At 38.2% G+C, this 17,671-nt stretch overlaps 1 protein-coding gene across 12 annotated transcripts in view; it reads right to left on the minus strand.

The window, feature by feature from the left end:
• The window catches only part of LOC136876182 (coiled-coil domain-containing protein AGAP005037), a 1,087,707-nt gene that overhangs the window by 596,791 nt on the left and 473,245 nt on the right, over positions 1-17,671 (minus strand). For all 12 annotated transcript variants that reach the window (XM_067149908.2, XM_067149917.2, XM_067149915.2 and 9 more), the window contains one exon: positions 11,686-11,875. In XM_067149908.2, coding sequence (XP_067006009.2) covers positions 11,686-11,875 — 190 coding nt within the window. The remainder of the gene's footprint in view (positions 1-11,685; positions 11,876-17,671) is intronic.

Consider the following 17,671-nt stretch of genomic DNA (forward strand, 5'->3'; position numbering starts at 1 on the left):
AACAGTAGCATGTCACTTCCTTTATGACTTAAGGCTGTTATATCAAATTATTTAGTTTCGAAATGACAAAAAATCGATCGAGAGACAAACGCATTAATTGTTGCATGTGCCGACTCGTTGGCTGAACGGTCAGCGTACTGGCCTTCGGTTCAGAGGGTCCCGGGTTCGATTCCCGGCCGGGCCGGGGATTTTAACCTTAATTGGTTAATTCCAATGGCAGGGGGGCTGGGTGTATGTGTTGTCTTCATCATCATTTCATCCTCATTACGACGCGCAGGTCACCTACGGGAGTCAAATATAAAGACCTGCACCTGGCGAGCCGAAACCCCCCCCCCCCCCGGGATATCCCGCCACTAAAAGCCATACGACATTTCATTGTTGCATGTTGTTGCATCATTCGCTATGCAGCACAAAATAAAAGATGCATTGATATAAGGAAAAATTTCAACAAATTAGCTGTCTCTCAACGTTCATAAAAGTCAGTAAAATAGAATAGCTTTTCACATCGGGTGCTGTCTACTTTAAAAGTAACACAGGGAGGTGCGTTACTACTGTTTGTGAAGCGTAACAGTTGAAAAGGACAATCATAACAATTGAAATATAGCTCAACAGACATTCGTATCTCTTTCTGAGAGCGCTGAATATTTCAAAATGCAAAACCAAAAAAGTGCTTTCACATCATTTGCAGTATAGACTGAAAACCAAAATTATCATTATCATAATTTTAAAAGCTAGAAAGACATTTTAGGGATAGTTTTAAATCCAAAAAGAATTAGCTTCACTCGTGGAGATTAAGAATCATAGAAAATAAATGTCTTGTTCCTTCTTTAAGGAGTAGTAACTTCCGCAGTTTACAAGCCAAGGAGGCATTCAAATGTCTTTTTTTAAGATGAAATGTCACAAAATGCATTCACACTCTTGCTAAGTAAAATGAAAACACATTACCTAACATATAAAACATAATTTCCTTTGTCTCTGCTTTCTCTCTTATAAAAACAGTTAAATACCTTAAGTTAATTTGACTAAGGAGATAGATGATGATTTACATAATGAGTGAAAGTTGCATTTAGAAGGTAAAAGTGAAACAGAACGGGCTAAAGAAATCTGATTTATGATCAGAATGTGACCCGGATGTAAGCCAGAAAATAGAATAGAAGAAAGAGTTACAGACCTATTAGAAATGAATCAGTTCTTCTGGGAATATCATTATATTTAATTTATTATAATATGCGTTCATTGCATCTCTTTTAGAATATTAGTTAAAGAAGATGTTATATCAGGGTTTGAACAAATTATAGGTTGGAAACAGAGGATGCAGCACCGGAGTCCAGTTGAACGATGTGTGGACGCTGTAAAATCCTAGGAGGAAACTTTACATTATTAAGTCTTACAAATATAATGGAAAAATAAAAGTAGAAATACTCAAATGTGTATCTATTCCTTAGTCCCGTTTCCTGATGCGGGGTCAGGGATGAGGTGAGATGAAATAAATGGCATGCTTTACGGCCGGATGCCCTTCCTGACTCCAACCCTCAGTTGAGGAGCTAATGGAGATGAAATGAATGAACGTGAATGGAAATTGGGTAATCAGCTCGGCATACGAATAGGAACTTTTCCGAAATTTGCCTGGAAGTGAAAATGGAAAACTACAATAAAACACTCTCAGAACGCAGACGGTAGGGTTTGAACCCACTAGCCTCCAGAGTGGAGAGCTGGCCCCTTAGCCTGACCGCGTCAACGCGTGCGACCACTCCGCTCGGTGATAGCAAAGCAAAGTCACCTCCGTACAGACCATGAAGGCCCTTGGAGGAGTGGAAGGTAAAGGCTTCCACCATTGTTAACCTCGGCACGTGATGGGGTAGAGTGGTTAGCTCTACGCCCGGCCGCCTTTGCCCCCAGGAATTAACCTGGTACTCATTTTTGGTGTAGGCTGAGTGAACCTCAGGGCCATATGCACCTCCGGAAGTGGAAATCTCGTTTCATAAATTTTACGACTTCCTGACGGGGATTCGAACCCATGTCCTTCCGGGCGAAACGAGTACGCCTTTACCGCCTCGACCAGGCAGCCCCTGCTCGGTGATAGACATACTTAAATAAACTTAGATAACATGCGTTATTTTTAAAAATTCATTATACATAAATCTGAAAGAGTGGTAGTACGTTTTATAACCAAATCTTCTTAAAATACAGATACTTAAAGTGAAAGTGTTTGTTTCTGCAAGTGATATTTACGCAATATACAGTATTTGGCATGTGAGCTATTGAAATGTTTATAACGTTAAAGAGTTTTGTCGGACATTTAGTGTTTCACCGCAGTAACCTTTCATCGGCGCAAATTCCGATTTAAACTGAAAATATTTAATAGTACGATAAAATCTGGTAGAGTAGCAGAAAAGCAAACGTTGTCATACAAGCATAACAAGCCTTAACTTCCTTCATACCTAGATTACTGTACATCTAATAATTTACCATTTGAACATTAACCCAGTCATCTTCAGTGATTCATACAAACTTTCTAATATGGAAATGGCAGACTTTCCTAACTTTGCCCTTTCCATCTAACCATCATTCATGCCATAAATCATCTCAATTCATCCTCCAGTAGCAAGTTATTTAATGTCATACATCGTTTCCTTTATTCCATCATTCTTTCACATATTGTGTTCACCTTCACAGATATAATAATGTATTTAAATATCCATGACAGAGTGAAAAGTTATCAACAATGTAAGTGTGTAATTAGTACTATATGAGTTGAATTTACTATTCATATAAGTCTATCTTTGTAAATATTTCGAGTATACTTGCATAGGTTATATTCTACTGGTACATTCTAAACTAAAATGTTATTTACAATTGACGGGTATGTCTCACTTTCAGTGAGGCAGTTCAATTCTGTGAAAAAAATGGACTAATCGTAAAGATAAGAGACAAACGGTATTCATTAGCTAATATCTGTCCTCTAAATTGATTAAATTTGAGTAAAATTTTTGAAGTCATTCTGTATCTTGCCAATACTTTTTAAGGTATATTGTTATCATTAAGTTACTTTTGGTTTGTTAATTTTTATAATCATGTTAATAAAGAGCAGTTTTTAAGAAAACAAAATGTTTGAGTAATCAGAAGCAAAATGATCTAAGTGACATGTTATTATGACATAAGTGAACCAGCTGAACAGGATGTGTCACTTATATCACTTAATTTTAAAGTTTTAAAACAGATAATTCATTTACCAATTAATTTAGTTCCTTATCCCTTTACCACCGGCTGACAAAAACATTAAAAAATCAAACAACTCTAAAGAAAAGATCACTTGTTGCAAGAAGATTTACTTCTACACACTTCAACAAAAATTTGGAATAATTCTGAAGGTGTGTTCAGGGTTATTTTATAATGCATCAAATTCTCAGCTATATTTTGTGTGTTTATGTGTATTTAAATAAACAAATCGATTATACCTTACTGAAACAGAATCTGCTGAGATTTGGGACATCTAAACTTTTGTTCTCCTGTGCATAATAAAACACGAGATGATGTTAAATTTACCTTGATTAAAAATGTACAAATCTAAATTATAAACAAGAATGTAAACAAAAACAAAGTTCAATGCAACACACTCGGGTAATATTTACACACTAGTTTCGGGTTGTTCTTGTTCAGAGCAATAACGGTAGAAAATTGGACAATTGTAGAGGTAAAAAGTTGACCTTATCACGTGAATTTTATGCATCTCATGACTCAATAGTCTACTCTGCTAAGAAGGGAGGCCTTGGAACTTGGGTAGCGACTTCTACTCAAATCTCCTCGCCGACCGAGACTAGTGTCAGTAAGTCAGTAAGTAATTTACTCAGCACTAAGCAGTTACATTCAATAGCTTTAGTCCACAAAATAACAGAAAACAATTACATTCAAAACTCCACCACACTACCAGAACAATGATTACTGACTTAAAAGCTAGACCGAATAAAGTACGCTTCGGCTGTCCTGGGAATGGTTTTCTGTAGTTTTCCATTCTCCTGCACTACGACACGGCCGCACCTATCTCACCTTTTCCGCAAATCACACCTCCAATACAAATCTCCCTGACCTGAGAGACGGCGTTACTGTCTAAGAGGCCCGCAGTCCCCATCAGGGACGGAATGGAAATTTGGATAGTAATATTAGGAGTAGTAAGGGGTACGTAAGAAATTATGTTTAGAAAATTATGTATAGTTAAATAAAAGTGGTGTACAAATCTATATATATAAAATAACTTGTCCTGACTGACTGACTGACTGACTGACTGATTCATCATCGCCGAGCCAAAACTACTGGACATAAAGAAATGAAATTTTGGGGATAGACTCATATTAAGATGTAGGTGCTCGCTAAGAGAGGATTTTTGGATATTCCGCCGCTAAGGGGGTGAAAAGGGGGGTGAAATTTTAAAATGAGTGTATCTATATCTCAAAACTTTAAAAGTTTACAGATGTAAAACTTGGTATTTAGTATCTTCTTTAAAAATAAGGAAACACGTATTTTTCTGTTTTCAGAAAATCCCAATAGAAGGGGTGTAAAAGGGTGAAGAAGTGGTTGAATGCCTTTAATGAGGATACTTATATCTCAGAAACTAAAGATATTACAGACCTCAAAATTGGTACTTTTGATCTCTTTTAAAAATAAAGAAACACGTATTTTTTTGTTTTTGGAAAATCCAATTAATGGGAGGGTGAAAAGGGGCTGAATTTTTAAAATGAGTGAATCTACATCTCCAAACTTTTAAAGTTTGCAGATGTAAAAATTGGTATTTAGAATCTTCATTAAAATAAAGAAACACGTATTTTTTTGTTTTCGGAAAATCGCAATAGGAGTGAAAAGGGGTGAAAAAGGGGTTGAATGCCTTTAATGAGGCTACTTATATCTCAGAAACTGAAGATATTACAGACCTGAAAATTGGTGTTTCGGATCGTCTTTAAAAATAAAGAAATACGTATTTTTTTGTTTTTGGAAAATCCAATTAATGGGGGGGGGGGTGAAAAGGGGGTGATTTTTTAAAATGAGTGTATCTATATCTCAAAACTTTTAAAGTTTATAGGTGTAAAAATTGGTGTTTAGAATCTCCTTTAAAAATAAAGAAACACGTATTCTTTTGTTTTCGGAAAATCCCAATAGGAAGGGTGTAAAAGGGTAAAAAATGGGTTGAATGCCTTTAATGAGGATACATATATCTCAGAAACGAAAGATATTACAGAACTGAAAATTTGTATATGGGATCTCCTTTAAAAATAAAGAAACACGTATTTTTTAGTTTTTGGAAAATCCAATTAATGGCGGTTGAACAGGAGTGACAAATTGGGGTGAATTTTTTGGAAGACTATATCTACAGAATATCTTGGAAACGTAAAATGTTACAGGCGTAAAAAGTGGGTGTTTGGAATCTCCTGTAAATGTAAAGAAACATAGGTGATTTGTTTTTGGAAACTCCACTTAAGGGGAACTCAAAAGGGGTGAAATTTTAAAATGAGAATTTTTACAGTATATCTAAAAAAACTTAACATGTTACAGAAGTGACAAGTGGTGTTTTTTATCTCTATTAAACATAAAGAAACGTGTATTTTTAGTTTTCGGAAATACCACTTGGGTGGAGGGGGGGGGTAAAAGTGACTGAAGATGGTGTTGAATTATTTTAATTAGGCTACTGATATCTCAAAAATGAAGATGTTACAGACGTGAAGTTTGATATTTGCAATCTGCTTTAAAAGTAAAGAAACATGTATTCTCGGAAAATCCAATGAAGGGGGAGGGGGGTGAAAGAATTGAAAAATTAATTGACTTAATTGTATGAGAATACATACATCTAATAAAAACTAAAGTTGTTACTGACGTGAAACTTCGTTTTTGGATCTCCTTTAAAAACAAAGAAAAACGCGTTTTGGTGGGGAAACCATCTTGGAGGGCGAGAGTATAAAGGAGTTGAATTCCTTTCATGAGGACACATAAATCAAAAACTGAAGAAGTTAGAGTCGTGATAATTGGTATTTAGAAGATCCTTTACTATTAAAGAAACAAGTATGTTTTGCAGGAAAATTCACTTAGGGGGGGGGGGGAGTATTGTGAAATGAAGTGAAAAAAGTAAATTATTTTTATGGGGATACTTATATCTCAAAACTGAAGGTAATAGACGTGAACATTGGTGTTTGGAATCTCCCTTAAACATAAAGAAACAAGCATTCCTTTAATTTGGGGGGGGGGGCGGTAAATAAACTTAACAGCGGTGGGGTGTAGACGGAGGTGAGACCAATTGATTTTACTGTTATTAATGTACTTATAAGGATCCTCCGTTGCTCAGGCGGCAGCACGCCGGCCTCTCACAGGTGGGTTCCGTGGTTCAAATCCCAGTCACTCCATGTGACATTCGTGCTGGACAAAACGGAGACGGGACAGATTTTTCTCCGGATACTCCGGTTTTTCCTGTCATCAGCCATTCCAGCAACACATAATAATTGTTGTATGTCCGGCGCTCCCTTCTCGCTCCGCCAGCCAGCTACACGCGCGCCAAGTGTCATTCTTCTAGCCTCGACGCGCAGCCCTCAGTGCGCGTGCCTGAACAGTCGTGTGTGTACTATAAAGAGGAACTCCCAGCCTGTCCAGATGCCCACTTGCCCCGGTGTCCAGCTCCAGAATACACCCTACGTCGAGCACGGAGGCTACTCCTCTTGAAAATGTGCTTCGACCAGGTGGACTGAATTTCTGGCAGTACGAGGTCTCACCTCTGGTCACCGCTCCTCTTCCGCTGCCCATATCCAGTCATACTATTACATACCGTCATATTTCCATAATTGATGCAAGCTCCCTTGGTTTCGCCAAGTAAGAATTCTTCCAACATTGAACTTGCTTTTATGAACTCAGCAAGGAAGGACTTTCCAAAACATTTATGTCAGTACTTCTGATAGTTTTCGACTATCGACTTTTCATATCAAGGACTATCTTTTCGAGATAGAAGTGGATGTAAATACTGTAAACTTGTATATAGTGTACAAAAGATAGACTCTTTCTCAAGATTCCTAATTCATTTGCTTCAAGTTAAATTTCATTTTTATTTGTGTAAATAGTGTATTTTGCATTTGAAGCGAATAATAAAGTTGTGTTTTGTAAATCTCAACCTTGGTTACAACAATAATAATAATAATAATAATAATAATAATAATAATAATAATAATAATAATAATAATAATAATAATAATAATGTTCCGGTCCGTCGTCAAATGTGCGGACCGTGGTGGAAACGGCTCCTGGACGGGTAATGACTAAGAATGCAGTCTGGCCGCGGGTTCAGTGCCGCCAAGGCACCCAATATGACACCACGGCGGATCTCCTGAAGGATTTTTTCCATATAAAAAATGATTATAGGAAAAGATGGCAAAGATTTACGGACCCAACTGACCGGGAGGAATACCTGAGACTAGCCCGGTAAGTACGAAATCGATTGCTGGAAAGGAAGATTGAAAAATGGGAGGAAACGTGCCGTAAAATAATAGAAAACCAGTCAGACCGGGAATTTTGGTGGATTCTCGCAGAAAACGAGTCAGATCGCGAATTTCGGCGGATTATATATCTAAAACAATAAGCAATCAACTATAAATTTCAGTATAATACCGTAGCGAAGCACGGGTATCTTGCTAGTACTATAATACAATTACTTGAAGTCAAGCCAATTAGCTTCCAAGTATTCATTAATGGAATACCATGGATTTATCAACAAACATTTGTAAGGACCCTCCCTAAAAGCTTTTAATGATAGATTTTGAAATTCAGATCAGTGGCAACAACGTTAAGGTCTCGCAAGCAAAAGCTTGGTGAAGAGAGTTCCTTGCTATTTGCAGCGTGAATGAGTAAAGCAATCACAATTATAAAGCTGGATTTCCCACCTAATCAATACCTTTTTTAAAATGTATTTGATACATTTTGCAACACCAGTTTCGGCCTTTACTGCAGGCCATCTTCAGCTCATGAATATCCTTAATTTGGTAAAATAGCATACAATGTTAAAACGCTACTTATTTCTAAATTTAAACACGACCTATTTCTAAGTTTAAATGATACAATTTGTAATAAAACTTACGTCAAATTGGAGTTATAAAGGTGTAAATTAATATCAAAAGTTCGTTTGTGAAGTGTCACTGGCGTGGTCTTGATGTTCTAACATACTCTTAACGAATCGTACATTTCTGTATTAAAACAAGTACATATTTTGCATGTTTAAAAGATGGAAACTTTGGTGAAATGAATAAAATGAGTTAAAATCTTCTTATAATGGGGTACTGGTCGATATCAGCTTATCTTGTGAGTTTAATGTCCAATGTTTTGGAGTAGTATGGTGAGATCATTCCTTTTTTGCGTGAGTTTTTCCAACAGATCACAACTTAGAGCTAACCAGTCTACCTCACCAAGTGCCGAGGTTACGGATAGTGGAAGCCATTGCCTTCCATCCCTCCCAGGGCCTTCATGGCCTGTACGGAGATGACTTTGCTTTGCTTTGCATTGCCTTGCTTTACTCAGAGTTTATTAGCTTCATTTATTAGCCTTTGCCCCTAGGAATTAACCTGGTACTCATTTTTGGTGTAGGCTGAGTGAACTTCAGGACCATGTGCACCTCCGGAATTGGAAAGCTCGTTTCTTAATTGTTTCGACTTCCTGACGGGGAAAAGAACTCACGTTCTGCCGGGTGAACCGAGCACACTTTTGCGGCCAGGAAGCCGCTAATGAATGTCATAAAAAGTAAATACATTATTCTTTCTTTCTCCATTAGGATCTTCTAGGGACCACTTGAGAATTTCAATACTCCATTCTTTGTTGTTCCTTCTTCTTCCTGTAATGCTTCTTCATCTGCTCACTACGTCTCCCTTTCCTCTCCTCGGACCATTTTGAGCATGTTTTCTTTCCCTCCAGACTTTGGGATCCTTTTAACACATTTGTTAAAATATTTTTAAATAAATTATTATTATTATTATTATTATTATTATTATTATTATTATTATTATTATTATTATTATTCTACACATTATAACATCACACAAACAGACACTAAGGATAGAACTGGAGAAGTAGAAGCTGTGGCCTTAATTAAGATGATGATGATGATGATGATGATGATGATGATGATGATGATGATGCTTGTTGTTTAGAGGGCCCTAACATCTAGGTTATCAGACCTTGTTTAGTTAAGATACAGCCTCAACATTTGTCTTATGAAAAAAAGAAAATCTCATGGAAAATCATCTACAGAGCATACCAAAGAGAGGATGGAACCCATCAGCTACATGCCTTGTATTTTGTAGCCAACTCACTCACTGCAAGACTCGACATATATAGATTATATGCTCAAAACAAAATTAAAATGTCTATAAAAGAATAATATTGATCAAAATTAAGTTACCTACTTTAAGCATTTATTGAATAGGTCCGGCTCCTTGAGTGAATGGTCAACGTTGAGGCCTTCGGTTCGGAGGGTCCCGCGTTCGATTCCCGGCCGGGTCAGGGATTTTATTCGCGTCCGATTAATTCTTCTGGCCCGACGACTGGGTATTTGTGTTTGTCCCAACACTCTCCTCTTCATATTCATATAACATGTGATCTCCTTCATATTCAAACAACATTTACTGCACTACCAACCACCACAGAAACACGCAATAGTGATTAAATTCCTCCATATAGGATTGGCGTGAGAAAGGACATCCGGCCGTAAAACATGGGAAAATTCACATGTGCGATACAGTTCGCACCCGCGACCGCACAAGTGTGGGAAAAGCGGTAGAAAAAGAAGAAGAAACATTTACTGAACAGCATACTGCAGCTTATAAGTAGAGCCCTGCACGGATACGGATATTACTACTACTACTAAACGTTTTCATTCCTCCCCTGAAGGGGAAGGCGGGCCTCTTAGACGGTGACGCCGTCTCTCAGGCCGGGAGATTTGTTACGGTGAAGGAGATGTGCCGAGAAGGTGAGGGGGTGGGCGGCCGTGGCCTATACTACGAACTGTTCCGGCATTCGCCTTAGTGCAGGAAAATGGAAAACCACGGAAAACCATTCTCAGGACAGCCGACGGGAGGGGCCAGGCGTGAAGTCCGGCCCTGTGCCCCTGTCCCGTCCCCCGAATGCAGAGGCGTAGAGCCACGGTAGAGCCGTGGCCACCTTTCCTTTGCTCGGTTGGCCGGTCAGAGTACAGAGCTGTTGGACCACGGACAAGCCGTGGCCTCTTAAGGGACGAAACCCAAGGGCCAAAATCCCACTCTGCATCTACCGACCGTATACGGATATATCCGAGAGAAGTTAGTGTCTTGGTAGTTGCGTGGCAGTGCGGATAATTTTGTTGATAATTTTTAAATAATGAAATTTATTAATGTTTACTCAAGTACACTATTTTTTGCTTGTGGTTAGGCGACCCTTGATAGTGGTATGGGAGAATGGTGATATAGTATGAGTCTTGAGGCCGTAAAACCGTAAATCTGACCGTAACCTAACTGGCTCCTGCCCGCAATTAATGGAAGGAAGGAGCAAAGGTCAATACGTCGGTAGTTGTCGCAAGAGAAAATCCCTCATAAACCTGTGATTGTGGGCAATCTGGTGCCCGGTATCGGGCCTATTGTATTATGTTAACATATCTATCCATTTCAATACCTTGGATTGTAGTTGAATATTTACAATATCCGCGGATAACCATTCGCGGGTGCAGGTGCGGATGAAGGACGTGCAGATGTAGATAAACTTTGTTTATCCGAGTAGGCCTGTACTTATAAGGCAATATAAGTAGTCATTAATGTTTTATCACAAGAAGAATTTATTATACTTGAGATTGACTAGCATGCCTTATTACAACACTGGCCAGACATAGCACCAGGAAATTTCCACTTTTTTCTGCAAGTTGCTTTACGTCGCACCGACACAGATAGGTCTTATGGCGACGATAGGGCAGAAATGGGCTAGGAGTGGAAAGGAAGCGGCCGTGGCCTTAATTAAGGTACAGCCCCAGCATTTGCCTGATGTGAACATGGGGAAACCACGCAAAACTATCCTCAGGGCTGCCGACAGTGGGGTTCGAACCCACTATCTCCCGAATACTGGATACTGGCCGCACTTAGGCGACTGCAGCTATCGAGCTCGATTTTCCACTTGTTTGAGTCTCAACAGAATTCTTTGAATGATAATAATAATTTTACAATGTCGATATCATTTAAGAAATTCATGGATAACTTCTTCACATATGAGTTAGTCCAGAACTAGTTAAGGGGTTATTCTGCCCGAATGCAGGTCCGAACCTCCGCAGAGGTGTTCCTCAGCCAGAGTTTACGTGCGGTAGGGTGGCCAGTTCCTTTCCGCTCTTCCATTCCCTTACCCCTCACCAACAGCGCGTGGCAACCCATCCAACTCCTGACCACGCCCAATGTTGCTTAACTTCGGAGATCTCATGGGATCCGGTGTTTCAACACGGCTACGGCCGTTGGCAGTCCAGAACTATACAAGCAAATTATGTATAAATGACTGCAAAACGGATGATTTTGTGAATAAAGTTATCATCTTAAACACAAAAATGTTGTTTTATTAAACCCACCGAACAGTCAGAAACTCTATACAGTACAATCCAAAAACATTAATATTAATGCCAGTATCTAATAAGTTGGTTTGAGAAGCTTCAAATATTCCTACCTTAGTCTTGTGGATATGCTGATGTTGGTACTCCGAGTCAAACTCAGGTTCGCTGAAGTATGACTGATCCTGATCCCACATCGCAGGGGCTACCACCCCAACACCAGCTCCAGGAAGTACACCCCCATTCATATCTGCCGACTCAAACAAACGCAGTACCGAACGATCTCGAATGTCACGTAGATGAGACCTATAACACATCAAAACATACACTTTTCATTACACTCCTGGTTCTGTTAGCATTACCAAATGAAAAAGACACCGCTAATGAGGATTAGGTTTTTAAAACGTATTACTAATGGATTACAGCAGCAAAAGGAACATGGAAATTTATCTCATACATATAATCATAATTCAATCACAGATACGTTATAACAGACATAGGCATCTTGTATTTTTACCTATGTCATGGTAACACAGCCAATGCAGTAAAAAAAGTGAGTTTGCACACAAAACTGTGCTCTGCTTTCAGGCCAAATTTGCTTTAAGGGAGTGAAATCTGAGGGACTCTAGATATCTTTTTCAAAATCAGGTGATAACAGAAAGCAGTGAGAATTACTATTGGTACAAAGAAGTAGGAACAATGACAAAAAAAAAAAAGTACATAGGCTGTCAGAAATTAAAGGAGTCATTATGGGACCAAAGGAGGACAAGACAGGTTTCCAAGGAGAAGAAGAAGAAGAAGAAGAAGAAGAAGAAGAAGAAGAAGAAGAAGAAGAAGAAGCATAGACTACCATGGGAGGTAAGGAAAGCAGAAAACCTGATAAGGCTGAGATTCAAATATTTTCAAAATAAGAGTCAAACAAGTAAATAAGACCACAGCATTAGTTGCAAACAGAGAATAACGAGAAGCTACGAGTCAAAAAAGCATGTGAAACCTCAGCAATAGTTGCTAATAGAAGCTATTTGCAGAAGATTGAGGACTAAATGCTGGAAGGCATAACAGACCATAATGAATAATATGTATGTACGTATGAATGTATACACTGGACCACATAGATATTCAGAATTCAGGGTGTTTATGAAACTTCATTATATAATTTGGAAATTATAAGGATGATTTTTGAGGAAAATACAGCTGTTGCAATCATCAATCAATACTGATCTGCATTTAGGGCAGTCGCCCAGGTGGCAGATTCCCTATCTGTTGCTTTCCTAGCCCTTTCCGAAATGATTTCAAAGAAATTGGAAATTTATTGAACATCTCCCTTGGTAAGTTATTCCAATCCCTAACTCCCCTTCCTATAAATGAATATTTGCCCCAGTTTGTCCTCTTGAATTCCAACTTTATCTTCATATTGTGATCTTTCCTACTTTTATAAACGTCATTCAAACCTATTCGTCTACTAATGTCATTCCACGCCATCTCTCCGCTGACAGCTCGGAACATACCACTTAGTCGAGCAGCTCTTCTTCTTCTCTCAATTCTTCCCAACCCAAACATTGCAACATTTTTGTAACGCTACTCTTTTGTCGGAAATCACTCAGAACAAATCGAGCTGCTTTTCTTTGGATTTTTTCCAGTTCTTGAATCAGGTAATCCTGGTGAGGGTCCCATACACTGGAACCATACTCTAGGTGGGGTCTTACCAGAGACTTATATGCACTCTCCTTTACATCCTTACTACAACCCCTAAACACCCTCATAACCATGTGCAGAGATCGGTACCCTTTATTTACAATCCCATTTATGTGATTACCCCAGTGAAGATCTTTCCTTATATTAACACCTAGATACTTACAATGATCCCCAAAAGGAACTTTCACCCCATCAATGCAGTAATTAAAACTGAGAGGACTTTTCCTATTTGTGAAACTCACAACCTGACTTTTAGCCCCGTTTATCAACATACCATTGTCTGCTGTCCATCTCACAACATTTTCGAGGTCACGTTGCAGTTGCTCACAATCTTGTAACTTATTTATCACTCTATAGAGAATAACATCATCCGCAAAAAGCCTTACCTCTGATTCCACTCCTTTACTCATATCATTTATATATATAAGAAAACATAAAGGTCCGATAACACTGCCCTGAGGAACTCCCCTCTCAACTATTACAGGGTCAGACAAAGCTTCACCTACTCTAACTCTCTGAGATCTATTTTCTAGAAATATAGCAACCCATTCAGTCACTCTTTTGTCTAGTCCAATTGCACTCATTTTTGCCAGTAGTCTCCCATGATCCACCCTATCAAATGCTTTAGACATGTCAATCGCGATACAGTCCATTTGACCTCCAGAATCCAAGATATCTGCTATATCTTGCTGGAATCCTACAAGTTGAGCTTCAGTGGAATAACCTTTCCTAAAACCGAATTGCCTTCTATCGAACCAGTTATTAATTTCACAAACATGTCTAATATAATCAGAAAGAATGCCTTCCCAAAGCTTACATACAATGCATGTCAAACTTACTGGCCTGTAATTTTCAGCTTTATGTCTATCACCCTTTCCTTTATACACAGGGGCTACTATAGCAACTCTCCATTCATCTGGTATAGCTCCTTCGACCAAACAATAATCAAATAAGTACTTCAGATATGGTACTATATTCCAACTCATTGTCTTTAGTATATCCCCAGAAATCTGATCAATTCCAGCCGCTTTTCTAGTTTTCAACTTTTGTATCTTATTGTAAATGTCATTGTTATCATATGTAAATTTTATTACTTCTTTGGCCTTAGTCTCTTCCTCTATCTCGACATTATCCTTGTAACCAACAATCTTTAGATACTGCTGACTGAATACTTCCGCCTTTTGAAGATCCTCACATACACACTCCCCTTGTTCATTAATTATTCCTGGAATGTCCTTCTTGGAACGTGTTTCTGCCTTAAAATACCTATACATACCCTTCCATTTTTCACTAAAATTTGTATGACTGCCAATTATGCTTGCCATCATGTTATCCTTAGCTGCCTTCTTTGCTAGATTCAATTTTCTAGTAAGTTCCTTCAATTTCTCCTTACTTCCACAGCCATTTCTAACTCTATTTCTTTCCAGTCTGCACCTCCTTCTTAGTCTCTTTATTTCTCTATTATAATAAGGTGGGTCTTTACCATTCCTTACCACCCTTAAAGGTACAAACCTTGTTTTCGCATTCCTCAACAATTTCTTTAAACCCATCCCAGAGTCTGTTTACATTTTTATTTACCGTTTTCCACCGATCATAGTTACTTTTTAGAAACTGCCTCATACCTGCTTTATCAGCCATATGGTACTGCCTAACAGTCCTACTTTTAAGACCTTCCTTTCTATCGCATTTATTTTTAACTACCACAAAAACAGCTTCATGATCACTAATACCATCTATTACTTCAGTTTCCCTATAGAGCTCATCTGGTTTTATCAGCACCACATCCAGGATATTTTTCCCTCTGGTTGGTTCCATCACTTTCTGAATCAGCTGTCCTTCCCATATTAACTTATTTGCCATTTGTTGGTCATGCTTCCTGTCGTTCGCATTTCCTTCCCAATTTACATCTGGCAAATTCAGATCTCCCGCTACAATCACATTTCTTTCCATGTCGTTTCCCACATAGCTGACTATCCTATCAAATAATTCCGAATCCGCATCAGTGCTACCCTTTCCCGATCTGTACACTCCAAATATATCAAGTTGCCTGTTATCTTTAGAAATCAGCCTTACACCTAGAATTTCATGTGTCTCATCTTTAACTTTTTCGTAGCTTACAAATTCTTCTTTCACCAGAATGAAAACTCCCCCTCCCACCTTTCCTATCCTATCTCTACGATACACACTCCAGTGCCGTGAGAAAATTTCTGCATCCATTATATCATTTCTCAGCCATGATTCAACTCCTATTACAATATCTGGTAAATATATATCTATTAAATTACTTAATTCTATTCCTTTCTTTACAATACTTCTACAGTTCAACACTAACAATTTTATGTCATCCCTACTTGATTTCCAGTTCCCTGTTCCCTTATCACCGCTCCCTAGGCCATCCCGTTTCCCTGAATCATGAGTTGAGAAGATAAGGTTCTTGAGCAGTGCTGCTTCTGGTAAAATTACAGTATATAATAGAGTTACATACATACATGTGTACTATTTTTATGGCATTTAAAATGTTCATGAGGCCTTTAAGGCTGTTCTACAGGCAGTCCACATGACTGAAAGTATCAAACCCCCTAAATTTATAATGGAATCAATTTGGTAATAAATACTCTTTTGAAAATGCTCTAGTATTTTGTGTGCCTGAAAATACACAGTTAATTGCATTTGAAGAGATAAAGAAGTAAGAATCCCTGTTACCACACCAGAATTCATAGCTTTAGTCATGTAGCAAATGAAGGCTGTCAACTGTACTTGTAGTAATCTATGTAATATTCAAAAAATAATTTTTAAGCACTACAAACAGCTTTTTAATCATAGTGAAAATGAAGCATTGTAAGTGGTACAAATCAGCTGTATGCTTATAATAGCTACTATTTCACTTTTTGCCTAGGCGACAGGCTTAAAGACCTCATCATTTTAAATGCCATAACAACAATATGTATGTAGGTAGGTACATACATGTATGTATGTATGTATGTATGTATGTATGTATGTATGTATGTCCAGCCTTGTATTCTGCATTAAACCGGGCGAGTTGGCCGTGTGGTTAGGGGCGCGCGGCTGTGAGCAGCTGTCGGCAGCCCTGAAGATGGTTTTCCGTGGTTTCCCATTTTCACACCAGACAAATGTTGGGGCTGTACCTTAATTAAGGCCACGGCCGCTTCCTTCCAACTCCTAGGCCTTTCCTGTCCCATCGTTGCCATAAGACTTACCTGTGTCGGTGTGACGTAAAGCCACTAGCAAAAAAAAAAAATAATAATAATAATAAAATCTGCATTAATTTGCTTCTTTGCTATTTGAAACTGTCATCAATTTCAAGGCTTTGACCACCAATTTTCATAATGCCTTCCCCTACTTACCACTCTTCAACAGCCTCACCTTCTCAACTCATGCTTGCAACTGCTGTATTTTCCTTAAAACATATCCTACAATTTCAAAAAACAAAAACAAAAAAATCCACACACACACACACACACACACACACACACTCTCTCTTTCTCGCTCGCTCTCTCTCTCTCTCTCTTTCTCGCTCTCTCTCTCTCTCTATATATATATCCAATTTGAGAATATAGTTTCTTGCCCTGTGACAGAAACATCTCGATCATCAATAAAGTTGTTCAATGACTGGATCAAATATATTCACCAGAAGAGTATGAAGAAACCATTAGAATTGCAAGGAAACGCATACTGTCTTTTGTAGTTACGAGCATCCAAACCAACCTATTGCTGGACTTCAAGGATTGGTGGCATCGCTATTTCAAGAAGACATCCAAGGACAATAAAGAAGAGTGATTGTCCATTCAATGTTAGTACATACAGACATCTGGAGTACAGTAATAAATTGAAAGAATATGTGAAGACTTCTGAGTTCATCGATGGCTGGTAAAGAGGACTTTCAAGCTGATTAAAGAATAGAATGTGGTACTTATGATGGGAAAGTTCCTATCCCTTTACCCAAGGTCAAACACTATGTGCCTGAAAAACACAGGTACCATAATTTTACAATGAAATTCTTCAGTGGTCTACTTCTACCACAGTGAAGTATCTCAAATGAATCTGTAAACTGCTGGTGTACTTTGATTACATTTTTCCAGTAATTAACTGTCCATTAACTATTGTCTTTAGTATTTTGCTTCAGACTATTTTCTGTCCAAATAACTTTTCTCACCATTATGTCAACAAATGTTTAAACTATGAGTGGAAAAAAAAAAGGATAACATTACATCATTTTTAGTAATTAATTACTAATTAACTACAATAACTGCACTCATATTAAGACATTTTGAGATATAACCACTTACTACTAGTACTACAATTACCTAATAATGAATATTTCAATACAACATGTGGTTTGAGCAGCAAACAGTTTTTTTCCAATTTCCCAAAAATTTGGCAAATGGA

The sequence above is a fragment of the Anabrus simplex genome, chromosome 6 (assembly GCF_040414725.1).
Source record: "Anabrus simplex isolate iqAnaSimp1 chromosome 6, ASM4041472v1, whole genome shotgun sequence".
Taxonomy (NCBI): Eukaryota; Metazoa; Arthropoda; class Insecta; order Orthoptera; family Tettigoniidae; genus Anabrus; species Anabrus simplex.